At 58.2% G+C, this 14,701-nt stretch overlaps 1 protein-coding gene across 1 annotated transcript; it reads right to left on the reverse strand.

The window, feature by feature from the left end:
• Positions 1-125: 125 nt before the first annotated feature.
• Positions 126-14,011, reverse strand: P4HTM (prolyl 4-hydroxylase, transmembrane). Its single transcript, XM_034998360.1, has 9 exons — positions 13,669-14,011; positions 13,382-13,463; positions 4,912-5,102; positions 3,972-4,068; positions 2,935-3,097; positions 2,198-2,383; positions 1,394-1,484; positions 1,064-1,187; positions 126-558 (listed from the first exon to the last, which is right to left on the reverse strand). The coding sequence occupies exons 1-9, from the start codon at positions 14,005-14,007 to the stop codon at positions 338-340; spliced, it is 1,494 nt and encodes a 497-aa protein (XP_034854251.1). The 5' UTR covers positions 14,008-14,011; the 3' UTR covers positions 126-337.
• Between the last annotated feature and the right edge of the window lie 690 nt (positions 14,012-14,701).

A 14,701-nucleotide genomic window follows, 5' to 3' on the forward strand; every position in this document is an offset into this window, starting at 1 on the left:
CTCGTCATTGGCGAGACCGTCCCCGCCCCTCCCTCTGACGTGACGCTCGCCGAGCGCGGCGGCGGCCTCCTACCGGCCCGATCTACCTCCCCCCGACCCGACCTGCGGCTTCTCGGCCCCGCGGCTCAAAGCCGTGTAGTTTTATTTGAGGGGGCAGCATGGGTCTGTACACAATAAATAACACGAATATAGGAACTGTGCCCTAATCGCGGCTGGAGGCGGGGATGGGGCAAGACATCGGCCAGGCCTTTGGCCGGCATCTGGACAGGGGGACGGCAGGTCCCCCGACCTGGGGCGGCGGGCGGCCTGGGACTGGGGGCTGATGCCGGCACTCCCCTCAGAGCTCCACACGCGCGTCGCGGTAGGCCCGGTCCAGGGCCCACTCTGGCTGGGAGTCGGTGCCACCTTCGCGGGCCAGGCGCGCCATCTCCTGCTGGAATAGCGCCTGCCGCGCCCGGCTGGGGTCCACATTGATCCAGTTGTTGGCGATCCACTTAGTGCCGCTTGTGACCAGGCAGCCCCCGTGCAGCGAGTAGTCGTCCACGTCGCCCACCCAACCTAGGAGAGGAGGATGGTGTGAGCAAGGAAGGTGACCAGAGGGACTCCAGGCGGCGTTGACCTGAGCTTGACCTCATATAGGCCAAGGGCATGGCCAGGGTGGGCCCAGCCGTGCACACATAGGTGGCAAAATCTGGCCCCACGGACTCCATGCGGGGCTCAGCATCTCTCTCCAACTAACGCACTGACAACACTCCTGGTCTTCTGAAACCAGCTTACTTACTGCCAGACCTGTCCGCAGCCTGGGTTGGTGACAGACGTGTCCCAGCCCCAGTGAGCTGGAAGGCTGGAGCATCAGGGAATCAATCACAGAGGTCAAGATAACCCAGGAGGCTACACAGGTGCAGGCCGCTGAAGTCACTGAGGATGATGTTTAGGAGGCACCAGGGGCAGGAAAACATTTGTAGGGGTGCTGGAAACATCCCTCCGGGGCGGGGGGGGGTCTCTGGGCTGGTTAAAGGGAAGCTTCCCTCAAGGCACCCTTGGCCTGGTCACAGGCCCTCACCTTGTCCATCAGGCAGGTAGTTGTACCAGAAGACTGCTGTGCCCTGCTGGGGCTTGACACGCAGGTTCCCCTTGTCACAGTGCCTCCGAGTATCACGGAGATCAACATCATCCTGAATCAGACTCTGTGGGCAGCAGGATGGTGGGGTTTTCAAAACCCCCGCTGTATGGCCAAGAGCCAAGGCCAGGCAGCCAAAAGTGGCCAGAGGGAAACCAGTCAGAAGTGCCCAGGGGATCACTTGGGCCCATCATCCCAGGTCTGGAGGAGTATGTACTATGATTGCCCAAGGCCCTGCCATCCCACCAGAGTAACAGCCTGGTTGGCCCTTACCATTTCATCGTAGGTTCTGTTGTCTGCTACAGGGAAGACAGTCTCGCCCCCACCGGTGACGTTGTTCAAATAAAACAGCACTGTCATGTAGCTGTAAGGCAGGGGGCCCGTTGAGCAGTTGTGGACACTCCCACGGGCTTACCTATGGGCAGGATAAGCTGCCCAGGTTCCCAAGGGCCAGAACGGCAGGCCGAGATCAGTGACAACACTGCAGGTCAGTGCCAAGATGTTCCTAGCCTGTCCTTCCTCCCACAAACCCAGTCTCTTTCTGTGTATCACGATATTTTGTGTGACCAAGATCACAGGTGCACTTGGCTAAATTATGTGGCTGGCTGGGAAAGGCAGGCTAAGAGAAGCAGCACAGCCGGGCCTGGCAGAACAGCACAGAAGGGCTGGCCGGGAGTAGAAGGGGCTGACTCAGAGCAGTCACATGAAGAGAAGAGACCTGCCTCCCAGCCTGAGCAGGGGAGGGGGACACAGCTTCAAAGGAGAAGCCGAGGCCTCCAGCAGTGGAGGCGAATCAAGATCCAGAGGAGGGGGCGCCAAAAAACCTGGAGACCCAGCCTTGCCCCTTGCCTCAGCACTTGGGGGGCAAGTGTCAGTGTCTGTGGGTACCTTAGTTTGGCCACCCCTTTCCTGCCACTTGGTAAACAAACTGGGAAGAGAGATGGGGTATCCTCAACCAGGATGGCCCAGTACTCTCCTGGCCCCATACAGGAGCACACTGTTAGGGCAGGGCTGTGTTTATGTCCCGGGAATGCCTGGTCTGGGAGTTGAAAGCCACCCCAGGTGGGAGGTACTTGCCGGCAGGAGGTCTCGAAGGGTACAGACTCATTGGCTACCAGCTTGGTATGGGAGCAGATGGTCTCTGGGTACACAGGCCCGCTGTCCACATGGGCATGGTAGTGGCCTCCCTCTCCATACCGCACAACCTGCAGGGGCTCGCTGAGCTCCACGATTTCAGGTGACAGGCGGGTGAGGCGTAGCACCCTGGTGGGCAGCAGGCATTCAGCTGGGCAGTCCCATGCAAGGTGGCACTCTGAAGAAGCCAGACCCCAGACCTGCCACAAGCTCTGCCCCTGCCCACCTGCCCTGGAAGCCCCCCCCGCCCCCCCCCCCCCCCCCCCCGCAACTGGCCCTGTAGGAGCAGGAAGGGGTTACTCATGAGCCCTTCTCCCTGGATGCCAGAGACCACACTGGGTGGGGAAGGTGAGATTTCCACTAAGTTGGGAGTGGGGATCACTCCCTCCAGGAAGGAGATTGCTTATCTAAAACCCCTGGCTGCTCAGGGGCAGGGGGTCCTGTGGATAGAGATAAGAAGTCATTTCTGTAACTCGCAAAAAAACAAACATTCCAATCTATTTCTAATCCCAAATGTATATCGTTTGCCCACAATGAGGATTAATTTGCCTTTGTTAACTGCCTGTCTCTTAATGGGTCCTAATCCTGGTCTAACAAGTAGAACTTAATCCGGAGTTGGCTAATTAAGCCTGTCCTCTTGGCGAGGGCCCCACATGGCTGGCTCCTGCTGAGGTGCTCACCTCTGGCGGATGGCACGCATGACGTGGTGGGCACCTTCACCCTGGTAGAGCCACGTGTGGTGGCTGTTCCGCACCAGCTCGCTGGATGCCGCCTTGTGGCTCCTCATGTACTTGTGGAAGTCCCGAAGGTCCATGTCGGAGAACTCCTGCAGGCTCAGCACTCCTGTGCAGGGCACCCATCATCCGTGCCCACCAAGCCCGTGTGAGGAGGCCTCAGGGGCAGGCTGCAGCATCCTACCTACCCCTGGCCTCAGCCACCGGAGGGCCATGTGCACCTGTCCCCCAACCTGGACGCTTAACCAACTCAGTCACTCAGACGCTCCTAAGGGAGAAACCTTCCATTGTTTGGCCCAGATTTCTCTGAGGGTGGGGAACACTCAAGGCCTGTAGGCCTGTCACCAGCTCTGTACATAGGGGCAGTAGCAGCATGATGCCCCTCCAGCCACAGGTCTTGGCCAGATCCTTCACTCTGGGTTCACCAGCCACAGGACCATTCTTCCGAGTTCTATTTCACTGTTGTACCTTCCCCATTTCGCCCAGAACTTGGGCATGTGAGTGATGACTATACCTCAATAACGCCCTGGGAATTATTACCAAAGGGGGGGGTACTTGCATGACAGCTCCCCTACCCAAACCCAAACCACCTCCAGCACCCCAGCAGTTAGCATGACTCGAGGTGGGCATGAGGAAGGCAAGCAAGATCTTAGACCAGAGAGGGCGTCTTCTGGGGAAGACCCCGTGCCTGCCTGGAAAGAGGTAGATGAAACAGGGTGAACAGCCAAGCTCAAGCTGGCCTCACCAGCCCTCTGCCAACCGGCAACTCCCCTCCTGGAGCCCAGACTGCCTGTCGAGGTCAAAAGGGCCTCCAAGAACTGCCCTCTAGACTGTCACCAAGGCGAATGGGAGGACCCAGCCTACTGCCCAGGAGTGAGGGAAAGGCTGCATCCTCACTTCCTCATCTCTGGCTGCTCTAGAAGCTGGGTATACAGGGGGCAGGAGGCTCACAGGGACAGAACTGTGGCGAGGTATGAGCTCACCATCACCATCAGGGTCAGCCTTGATCGCAGAGTACATCTCCTGAATGTTCTCTGGAGTCATCCACCGTCCATTTCCCAGGCGAGTCTGGGCCAGGACCTGAAGCACAAGATGGTCCCTCAGTAGAGTGGCCCCAATGATGGAGAGCCACCAGAGCATAGACAGCCACCCAGTTCTTTCTGTAAGGGCTAAGGGTTCAGGTGATGGGGTAATGGGTGAGGACACAGGACAGAGCCTGAGGTCCCTGAGCTGAAGGGAGGGTAGGCAGAGAGAGGCCCATAGGCATCTGGGGAGGTGGCCAGGAAGACAGCTGAGAGACCTGTGGGCCATAGGCATTCCTGGTCCTGTTGGGACTGTGGCCTTCATGGCCAGCACTGTCAGCTGGTTGGAGGAAGACAGGACTGTGACCCACTCAGATACGCCAGGTTAGATGGGGGAGGCCAAGGCCTGGGTGTGAACAGGGAACAGGCATCAAGGGGAGGCCTGGCCAGGGCATGACCACCAGGCTTGTCAAGAAGACCAGGCTCAGTGGGCCACTCTGTCAAGGCAAGGGACCCTACACCCTGCCAAGACCTCTGTCAGAAGCCTGGTGTGAGAGGCATATAAAAGAGAAATGCAGACTTCTGGCTACCCTCAGACCTACCATGAGTTCTGTGGGGTCCCCAGCCATGGCAGCAAGGAACCCAGACCACAGATGGCACACCACCCAGGAATTGTGATAATAAATGTCATCACCCCCAGGGGGATTCTCCTGCTACCTTCTGGGGTTCCCAAGGCAGCAAGGGGCTCTCCAGGGAAGGATAAGGGGGGACCCTGGAACCGGGCATGCCCCAGCTGATCTGAGATGGCACCTAACTCTTGGGGCCAGGGCTGAGCAGGCCACCAGAAAGACAATTCTAGGCACTCCCACCCTGGGTCTACTCCAGGCCCCAGGATCCCAACCTCACGGAGCTGCAGGCGACCATCACGGTTCTGGTCCAGCAGCCGGAAGAGGTCCAGCTGGCTGACCTGCATTGTGCCCATTGCCTCCTCGTATTCTTCAGTGGGCAGAATCTGGCTGCGCTGTAACCCCTTCATCTGGGCCAGGTGGATGATGAGCCGACACTCCTCATCACTCAGGAAGCCAGGGATTTCTGCCAGAAGAGGAGGTGGGTGAGGCCAAGGACTGAGCTAGGGCACCGATTCAACCAGTGCCTTCTTCTCTGCAGAGCTCCTGGGGTACTCCTGTCCCCCGGTGGCCCCCAGGTCGGGACTTCACACACCCCTCTGCCTCTACACTGGACTCTGACCCCAGGATTGAGTTGTCCTGCATAGGTTGGCTAGCATTTGGAATGTGGGGCTTTTTTTCTTTGATGCCAAGAGCACACATTTCCCAGGGGAGCCCTGGGACGCTTGCTAGAGCTCAGCTGAGCAGGGGCTCAGCCACCTTGGGGTGGGACTGAAGGCCAGAGGGTTGACCTCCACTTCTGATTGGGTACATATTTTAAAGTGGGGTGATGGCGACTGGGTTTTGCTTTCATTTTTGCTTTTCAGGATTGTTCAAATACAAAGTGTAGAACATTCAGTGCTGTAGGCCAGTCCTTGCCCTCCACTCTCCTGCACAAGTGGGCGCTGACCATCTGCCCAAGGCTGAGTGGCCCAGTGCTGGCACGTCCGTCAGTGGAGGTCTCTTAGGTTTTTGGCAGATGCTGAGAAGATGCCCCAGGTGTCCTTTGCTTTGGGAACAAATGTACACTGAACGTCATGCCTCTAAGTCCAAGTAAAGGCCAGGCAGGCCTAGGGCTTGGCTCCAGTGGCTGGATGCCCCCACACCAGCTCCACAAGCAGCTTGGTCAAGCTGGAAAGTGAGTCTCACACCTGGGGAGCTCACATCCCAATGGCCCCAGGCACTCGTAGACAGGAGCGTGGGCCCTGCTTCCTTCCCTCCTTCCTGGGAGAGAGGACTTCGTTAGATGGGGACCAAGAGGCCCACAGAGGAACTGACTGGAGGCAGGGCCCCACTGCGACAGTGACCCCTCAGAACTGCAGAGCTGTCTACCACCTCTCTGGGTTATACTCCCAGCGTTAAGGTCCAGGCATTGCCAAGAGGAAGGAAAATGGCTGCTCAGAGCCAGGACTGGAAAGGTTTCTAGTGGTTATCACAGCAGATCACACTAAGGTGGCACAGATTCTGTGTCCTGTCCTAAGCACATCATCGGCTCCTTAATCCCTACACTCACCCTAGAAAGCCGGGCCCTCTCAATTTGCCTTTCTTATCCATGACGCATGGCAGGCACAGAGACGTGAGCGACTTGCCCGGGGCCTCCGGGGCTGTTGTATTCCAGAGTCCATGCTCAAGACCACATTCAGCTTCCCTGGATAGATGACCCAGATGTGATGACACTGAGGGTAGGATAAAGGCCCCCACCCAGGCCTGCTTGACCCCCAACCCGGCAAGCCCAGAAAGGGTGTGAGCCATCCACTGTGGGGGGAGGGGGGTGCGGCTCTGGACAATGGGTTAGACCAAACTGCTAATCAACAGTCACCTCCTGGTAGCTTAAAAAAAACAAATAAACAAACAAGAAAAGTAAACCAGAAAAAGAAAAAACACAGGCCCAGGTTTCTTCAGTTTATTAAGTGCTGGTAATCCGCAGGCCCAAAGATGCCGCCAACCCCTACAGGCCCCTGCAGTGTGCTAATGAAATGCAAATGGCCCAGGCTCGCACACTGGGGCCTAACCAGATGGGTCCCCGCCCTGGGACCTGCACAAACACTGGCTCCTGGGGTGTGGGTACAGACCTATATAGGCCTCGGCCTCAGCCCATTAAGACCAAGGCAGACAAAGCAGGTGATGGACCAGGGGCTGTGGCTGTTAGCGGTGCTGGTGGTGCTGCTGGGGGGCAGTGGGGCAGGGCCCCCCCGGGGCCCCACACGGTGCATGCCCATTCCCCAAGCCATGGCCCTGTGCCACGACATTGGCTACACAGAGATGCGGCTGCCCAACTTGCTGGATCATGATACAGCGGCTGAGGCTCTCCAGCAGTCAGTCAGCTGGCTGCCCCTGCTGGCCAGGGAGTGCCACCCTGATGCCCGCCTCTTCCTCTGCTCCCTCTTTGCCCCTGTGTGCCTCGACAGGTAGGGCAGGGGCTCCTAGGTGAGGAGGGGAGGGGGTGGCCTTTCCTCTGCCAAGGCCTGTTCACTAACCATTGCTGTGTGTGTACCTCTCAGTGCTGAGGGCCGACAGGGGTGGGGAGGGAAATGAAGGATTGTCCTGTCAGGGTGTTCCTGGCCCAGGGGAGCAGGTGCCCATGGGACAGAGGAGACATAAGCAGGAGACCATCAATGGTGAGCATTGTTGGCATCAAGGGCTCTTGAATGTCAAGGTATGGCAAATGGGTAGGCTGCTTTGGGCTGGGGGGCTGGAAGCCCCTCTCCAGTGAGGTGTGGAAATGTCTGCCCAAGGGATCCTGGCAAGAGATGGAGCTCATCCGAGGGCCTTTTCTCTGAGCCCAGAGATTGCAAGGCTGCTTCCCCTTCTCCAGCCTAACCTACCCCGGGAACAACAGCTCCTTCAGTTCCTCCTTTGCAGAGTGAGGGACTGTCCCAGAGCCTCAGGGTGACCATGCCAGTGGCACCGAGAATGTGCTCTTTCAGAATCCAATGACCGGGCCTCTGCTCTTTGCCAACCCCAGCCCTGGCCAGAAACTGCAGTCTCCCACAGGCCTTTCAGGACAAGAGGGAGGGCTCTGCTTTCTCCCTCCAAGATGGGGAGTGAAGGCCCAGAGCGCAGGGCGCTTCACATACACCCCTCTCCAGGGCACTGGACGTTCGCCCAAGCTGGAGGGGAGGTGCGCTGGGAAGCCGGAAAGCAGCCCGGGCCACGCGAGGACGGTGGGGGCTGTAAGACCGAAGCGCTGGGCTGGAGGCAAGCCGGGCTGAGAGCTGTTGCTAGGTGACCAGGTGTCGTTGCCCAGCAACCGCGGAGTCCCAGGCTGCGCCTCTGTACTGGGAGCTGCGGGGGGCGCAGGGTGGGGGGAGGAGCGGGAAGGAGGGAGGGGAGCCCAACCCGGAGTCCAGGAAGCCCGGTCCTGAGAGCCCTGTCGCCCCGATCCTTCCATCCGCCCCGCCCCCCCCCTCCGCAGGGTCATCTACCCGTGCCGCAGCCTGTGTGAGGCCGTGCAGGCCAGCTGTGCGCCCATCATGGCCTGCTACGGCTACCCCTGGCCGGCCATCCTGCACTGCGGCCGCTTCCCCGCCGGCCACGGGCTCTGCGTCGCGGCTCTCTCCAACGGCTCCCGCCCGGGCCGCCCACGTGAGTCCCCGCACGGCTGCCAGGCCCGGCCCACCGGCAGCTCCCCACCCTACCAAGCCACTGCCCGCAGGGCCCGGCCCACGGGTCTCTCTGGTAGGGGAGACAAGGGAGCGGCCACAGCAGCGGGTCTCAGAAAGGGGCAAGAACCGGGGACCAGCGGGAGGGCCCCCCCCCCCCCGCGCTGGCGGCCCCTCCCCCACTGGCTCCCGGCGGAGCCTCACTCGGCCCCTCCCCTCCAGTGCCGCAGGCCAGCTGCAGGGACTGTGAGTTGCAGGACGCCCGCTCGTCCAAGGAGGTCCTGGACGCGCTCTGTGCCAGCGACTTTGGTGAGCCCCTAGCGTCCAGCACCCCTTACACCCACCTCACAAGTGCCTCCATCCCAGCTCCCAGCTCGGTGTAAGAAAAATGAAAGAGGGAGCACTCAAATGCTATATACCTGGTTAGAGCCACAAAATAAATGCCTTTAATAAGCGTGGCATTGCTAAAACAACACACCTAACAAATCTGCCTAGGAGGGTGGCAGCCAGGACTTCAGCCCTTCTCTAGGACCCCGATTAAGAGCAGGGCATCAAAGAGGGTGTGGTTCAGCAGGTGGAGGGGATGGGGTTACTCCTCGAGGCCCTGCGCATCACCCCACTCCTCTGATCCCATTCAGCAGTGAAGGTTAGGCTCTCCCGATGCAACGGGTCATCCTTTGGTCTCTCAGACTGCCACCTGGACTCCCGGCTAGAGGTGCTGAAGGCGGGCCCACTGCCTGCCGTGGAACTGGCCCCTACTCTGCGTCGCTGGCTGCAGCTGGATGCCACGTGCGTGCACAACCTCTTGCGAGGAAGGCATGCTGGGACCTACGTGCTAAGTGGGGAGGTGCAGGGCCCCCGGCTGCTGGTAACCACGGCCTATGTTTGGAGCCAAGGCCACCGACATCTGCAGTTGGCTGTGCGCAGGTGGCACCATCACCAATGCCCAGAATAGGGGTTAATACAGGCAGGGAGAGCCCGTGCCGCCCTGGACATACATAAAACCCTCTATCTGCTGCCCTTCATGGATATTTGCAGACCAGAGTCCAGAGAAACCCCAGGAAGGGCCCAAGCAGGGCAGAAGCCCACTTCTGTGGTCACAGCTAAGGGGCCCCTTCCTGAACTACAGTGCTCTGCCCAGACACGAAGGAGACTGGGTCCCTGGCAGGGGAGTGTGTGCTGGGTAGGCAAGACCACCTTTCTGTCCTTCTGTCCTTCCCAGGCCTGGGATGACAGCCTGGCTAATGCCCACAAGCCCTAGCAGCCCAAGCTGTCTCAGGGCAGGTGCAAAGCCTCAGGCTATGCTCATCCTGGGCAGGGTGCTGCTTGTCAAGCCCCACAGACTCAGTTTTATCTGCCTGACCTTTACTGAGCCCACAGTTCCACCAAGCTGCAGGCCCATGGAAGAGCAAAGGGAGTGGGGAGAAATCCATACAGAAAACTGCATTGAGCTGCTTACAAACCTGATCTTATATACACACACACAGTTTTTTCCCTATTTCTGGGCCTCCAGTGTTTGTCAAGAATACAGTCGCCTTAAATAACTGCCTAATTATTTTCTTGAGCTGACTTGGAAATCCTATGATAAAGCAGTCATGGTTTTAAGATAAATTGTTTTGTGTATTGGTGTCAGTTACTCATTGACCTTAAACAGTTACAAAAATGGGCCAAAACTCTTGTTGGCCTTCTGGAAGTGCCCCCTGTGGCTCTTGAAGGGAATGCCAAATCAGGGGGCCAGGGTGGTGGGAGGTCACTCTTGAGCAAGCAGACAGGTGCTGGTCTGGCTGAGTGCCCAGTAAATCCCTCCAGCCAGCCAGTAATGACCAGCAGTGGACACGACTCCGGCTGCTGACTACACTGCCAGCACAAATCAGGCCTCTCCCGCATGCAGCTCCCCTTTAGGGGCAGAGGTACAGATGACAAATAGAGAAGATAGTCTCCAGTGATGCTAAGTGCCGAGAAGAAAACCAAGCAGGCTGATGCAAGGGTGTCTGGGAACCTCTTAAGACCAGTTTGAGGGGCGCCTGGGTGGCTCAGTTGGTTAAGCGACTGCCTTCGGCTCAGGTCATGATCCTGGAGTCCCGGGATCGAGTCCCGCATCGGGCTCCCTGCTCGGCAGGGAGTCTGCTTCTCCCTCTGACCCTCCTCCCTCTCATGCTCTCTCTCATTCTCTCTGTCTCAAATAAATGAATAAAATCTTTAAAAAAAAAAAAAAAGACCAGTTTGAGGTCAAGAGAGGTCTCCGAGGAGGGGATGTGTGCGCAGAGGCCCAATGGAGAGGAAGGCACCCTCTGTGGGAAGAGCCAGGTCTGAGCTTTCTGGTGGAGGGCACAGCACGTACAAAGGCCCCAAGGCAGCATGAGCTTGGGGACAGCAGGGAGTGAGGAAGGGGCAGCAGGAGATGAGGGCACCACCAAATGACACTGAGAGGTGAAGTGGGGATCTTGGAGACTTTTAAGGAAGGGGGGGTAAGACTGATCTGTTTAGACACAGAATAGGGGTAGGGTGGGATGGAAGGAGAGGGGAGCCATGAAAGGCAGCAATGTCCCCAGAGAAATGATAATGACTCAAAACTGGAACACCTCCCTTCTGAACTGAACAGGACAAAGTCCTCAGCTGACTTCTGATGGTCCAAATCCTTGTGAAATGCCTACCACAGTCAAGTAGGTATTATGCCAAGAACTCAGAGTGGGACCTTGGTGGCCCAGGTCCCACTTGCCCCAGGTCTCTAGGGACAAAGGTGGGAAACAGGAAAATGTTTCCCAAAGGGAGAGACTGGAAGTTGCACGAGGTCTTCCCCAGGAAGTGGTGGGGCTCCCTCCCCTGGAGATGGGGCACTCTGGGGTAGAACCCAATCCCCTTGCCCCAGCTTACATCCTGAACACCCACCCCTCAAGCCCTGGCATCTTGGGTCCCTGAGGCTGAGGGTCACAGGTTTGGAGCCAAGAGCAGCAAGGCAGAGGTGGTAGAGCCCCCAGCAGGCCCATTCTCCTTGGGCCCTCCTGCCTTTTTGGGGTGACAGTAGATGAATAAACGGGCAGGTACAGAAGACAGACACTGCTTCTTCTTGAGGTAAGGCTTCCTTCTTTGGATCCATCCAACACCATAGCATTCAGTAACTGCCCCCCCTCTGACATCCTCTCCCCTGTGCTTTCCCTGCCTCACAAGGGGACTTCCTATAATCACTGATCTCTTCTTCATATGGCTCACCTCGTTTCACCAAGGAGCAAGCCCTAGGACTTCCTGGGTAAAACCTGGGACACCGTCCACCAGCAGACTCAAAGTCAATGTAAGAGTTGGGAGAAAATGGGGGCCACAGCTGGAGGTTCTTGCTGCAGCTGGAGCCGTCCAATTCTCCCAGCCATGCCCTTCGTAATTTGCGGATACACAGACCCATCTGATGGCTTAACCAGAACCAGTTTACCTTGCATCAGATCTCTCCTGCTTCCTACATTTATGGGGTTTGGATTTCTCATTCTCTGCATTGTAGGACTTTGATGCAACAGCTGCATGTTAGGGGGTGAGGGGTACAGTTATGGGTTCATTTAACCTGACATACATCTGAATTAAGTGCATGCAGGTCCCAAGAAGGCTGAGAACAACCCCTTCAGACATGTCTGTTCATGTCAGTGTGGCAGCAAAGGGGTGAGTGTTGTTCCCTTTGCCTGGATCACCCTTTCTTGACAGCCCTGGCTTGATCCCATAGCTCCGAGGTCTTTGCTCAAATATCTTTCACAGGGAGGCCTATCTTGGTCACCCTATTAAGAGTTTCAACCCCAGTTGAAATTCTGCCTTATCTGTCTGCAATCATTTATCACCATCTGACATGCCATATGTATTTGTTTATTGTCTGTCTCCTTATTTGAATGTCAGCTTTAGGTGTGTCTGTATTCTTGTTTTTTGGTTTGTTTGTTTTTTCCTATTTTGTTCAGTGCTATGTTCCCAGCACTTAAAATAGCGCTTGGCACAGACTCCAACCTTATGCAGTAGTAATAATAATAGTAACAATAGCCTTTTAGGGTCCCTCCCACAACAGGACCGACATAACTTATTTCCCCTTAGACTGTATGCATATGAAATTGTTCTCATAGGTCTAGGCATAATTCTCAACCAGGGTCCTCTGCCCCAGGGGTAATGGCATGTGCTCAAATGCTCTGCTTTGGTCCCTAGCCCCCTCCTTAAAGCCCCTAACCTGCATCATCCCCCAGCAGGCAGGAACAGCCCCAGGTCTGCAGTTAAGTGTATCACTGAGACTGGGTACCCAGGGCTGGGTGGGAAAACCTATCCTGGACAAGGTCATGAGTCTGGCCACCTTGCTGGCACTGGTGGTCTTTGAAGGACTTCAAGAGTCTTCTCAGCTAGCATGTTGGCTATAGAGTACATGCTCTAGAGGCAGGCTGCCTGGTTTCTAATCCTAGCTTCGCCCCTGAACTAGCTGTATGAGTCTGGCCAACCAACCCCAGCTCCCGGCGTCTCACTTTCCCACCCAGTAACCTGAGGGTGGGATCCACACCCACCTCACAGAGGGGTTGTAAGAATTCATTGAAACCATCACATGAAGCCTAGCACATAACCAGAGCTCAGAAAATGTGAGCTTATGATGCTGATTCCAAATGAGGTCACACTGGAAGGTTTTGCCTACTTACGGCAGAACACAACTCCATCCTAAGAAGCCTCATCAGACCACAGGGTCCACGTTGGGAGTGAGATTCCTCCTCGGAGGCCCTGAGATCAGCTAGGACCTGGTTATCAGTCTTTCCCACCCTCCCCCAATTCTAGAATGTGACAGAATTAATGATGGCAGGAAGTGCCCAAAGATGGTTTCAGTGAAGTGTTTAGACAATCGCCTCAGGGTCACGTTGCCCAGCCCTGTAATGGAAGGATCAGCTGCAGAGTAGGGGTCAGAGAGGGGAGTGTGGAAAGGTCACCCGGTGACCCTATTATAGAGGTGGGGGTTGGTACTTCACTGTGGGAAACCTTTGGGTGATAAGAGCTACTCTGAAGCAGCCATTTTCAAAACAGAAGTCACGTGGCCAAAACGAGCCTCCAGGCGCCCCCCAAACCGCAGCCCCTGGCCCTTCCCAAGAGCGCCCAGCTGACTTACCAAAGAGCAGCGGCTTGAGGCTGAGGGTTCGGATGAAGTGATCCCTGTCGGCGACCAGCTGGACCTTCCGCTCGTGCCCCACCTAAGGGAAAGGGGCACTGCGGGCAGCTCGGGCCCCAGGCCGCGCCACCCAAGGAGGGTACAGGCACCCGGGCCCCGAGCGCGACGAGCGGGACGGGCGCGCGGGGCAGACGACGCAGGGAGCAGCGTGGAGGTCGTGGGCTGCGCGGCGGCCGTCACGGGTTCGCCGTGCAGGGCCTGGAGCGCGGCGAGACGGGAGTCCTCACCTTGATGCCCTCGAGCCGGGTGAGGGGACCCAGGGTCGGCGCGGGCCCGGGGCCCTGGGCGCGGCGCTGGGGCCCGGGGTCGCTGCTCTCGTCGCCGTTGCTGTAGTGCACGAAGAGCAGCAGCGCCAGCACGTTGCCCAGGTACAGGTGCACGAACACCATCAGCACCAGGAAGTAGGCGCGCGAGCAGATGCCGCGGGGCTTGCACAGCGGCCGGACCGGTGCGTCCTCGCAGTCGCCCAGCCCGGCCGCAGCGCGGGCCCGCTCGTGTCCAGGCGGCGCCCACTGCGGACTCGCGGCCTCCGGCCTCGGGGCCGCCGCCGCCACCGCCGCCGCCATGGCGCCCCGGTCGCGCGCACGCCCAGGGGAGGGGCCGCGGGGATGCCCGCGCCGCGCCGCGCCGTCGCCTGGACAACCGCCCCGGAGCCCGCGCGCGCCGCGGTCTCTAGGAGACCGTGCCTGGGGATGCTGCACCCGCGGGAGCCGCCCGCGCCAGCCCCTGCGCGGCGCTTGGTCTCCCTTGCGCCCTGGACCCCGGCCCACGCTGGCGTTTCTCTTCCCGGGGTGGGTTACTGTCAGGAGGAGATGCACAGTCCCCAGGGCAGAAGCCGACCCTCGCCCCCACCGCAATGCAGAGGCGCACAAGAGCGGCACCATTAAAGGAAACCCCATTAGTAGTTTCTCCGTCCCCTGGTTAAGATGCGCTTCTCTCTTCACTCCCGGGAGTGGGGTGATAGCGACGAAGCCGTGCCAAAAGATGACTCAATAATGCGGCGGTTTGGGGGCGCCGCGGAGGCCGACGACTGCGCATGTGATGGTGTAGGACCCACAGCTTTCGGCACTGTCGTTCGCCAGCTTAGAAGGCCAAGAATGCCTTGGGGTTCTGCTCTGAGGTCGGTGGACCTCACAGGGAGGCCTATAGGAGTCAGGCCTTGGGAAGAAGCTGCCTGATGTTCAAGGTCGCATACGTGCGTAGACGGACGTGGATCCAGACGTGGGATCCAGTCTGTAGTGGTCAGAGAGGGCTTCCTGG

Source organism: Mirounga leonina, unplaced genomic scaffold (assembly GCF_011800145.1).
Source record: "Mirounga leonina isolate KUSES-001 unplaced genomic scaffold, KU_Mleo_1.0 Mir_94, whole genome shotgun sequence".
Taxonomy (NCBI): Eukaryota; Metazoa; Chordata; class Mammalia; order Carnivora; family Phocidae; genus Mirounga; species Mirounga leonina.

Excerpts from the sequence above, each read along its gene's own strand:
- P4HTM (XM_034998360.1), bottom strand. The coding sequence starts at position 14,007 with ATGGCGGCGGCGGTGGCGGCGGCGGCCCCGAGGCCGGAGGCCGCGAGT. Across the intron at positions 2,384-2,934 it reads ATGCGTGCCATCCGCCAGAG|GGTGCTACGCCTCACCCGCC; the intron begins GTGAGCACCTCA and ends GCTGCCCACCAG. Across the intron at positions 1,188-1,393 it reads ACAGAACCTACGATGAAATG|AGTCTGATTCAGGATGATGT; the intron begins GTAAGGGCCAAC and ends TGCTGCCCACAG.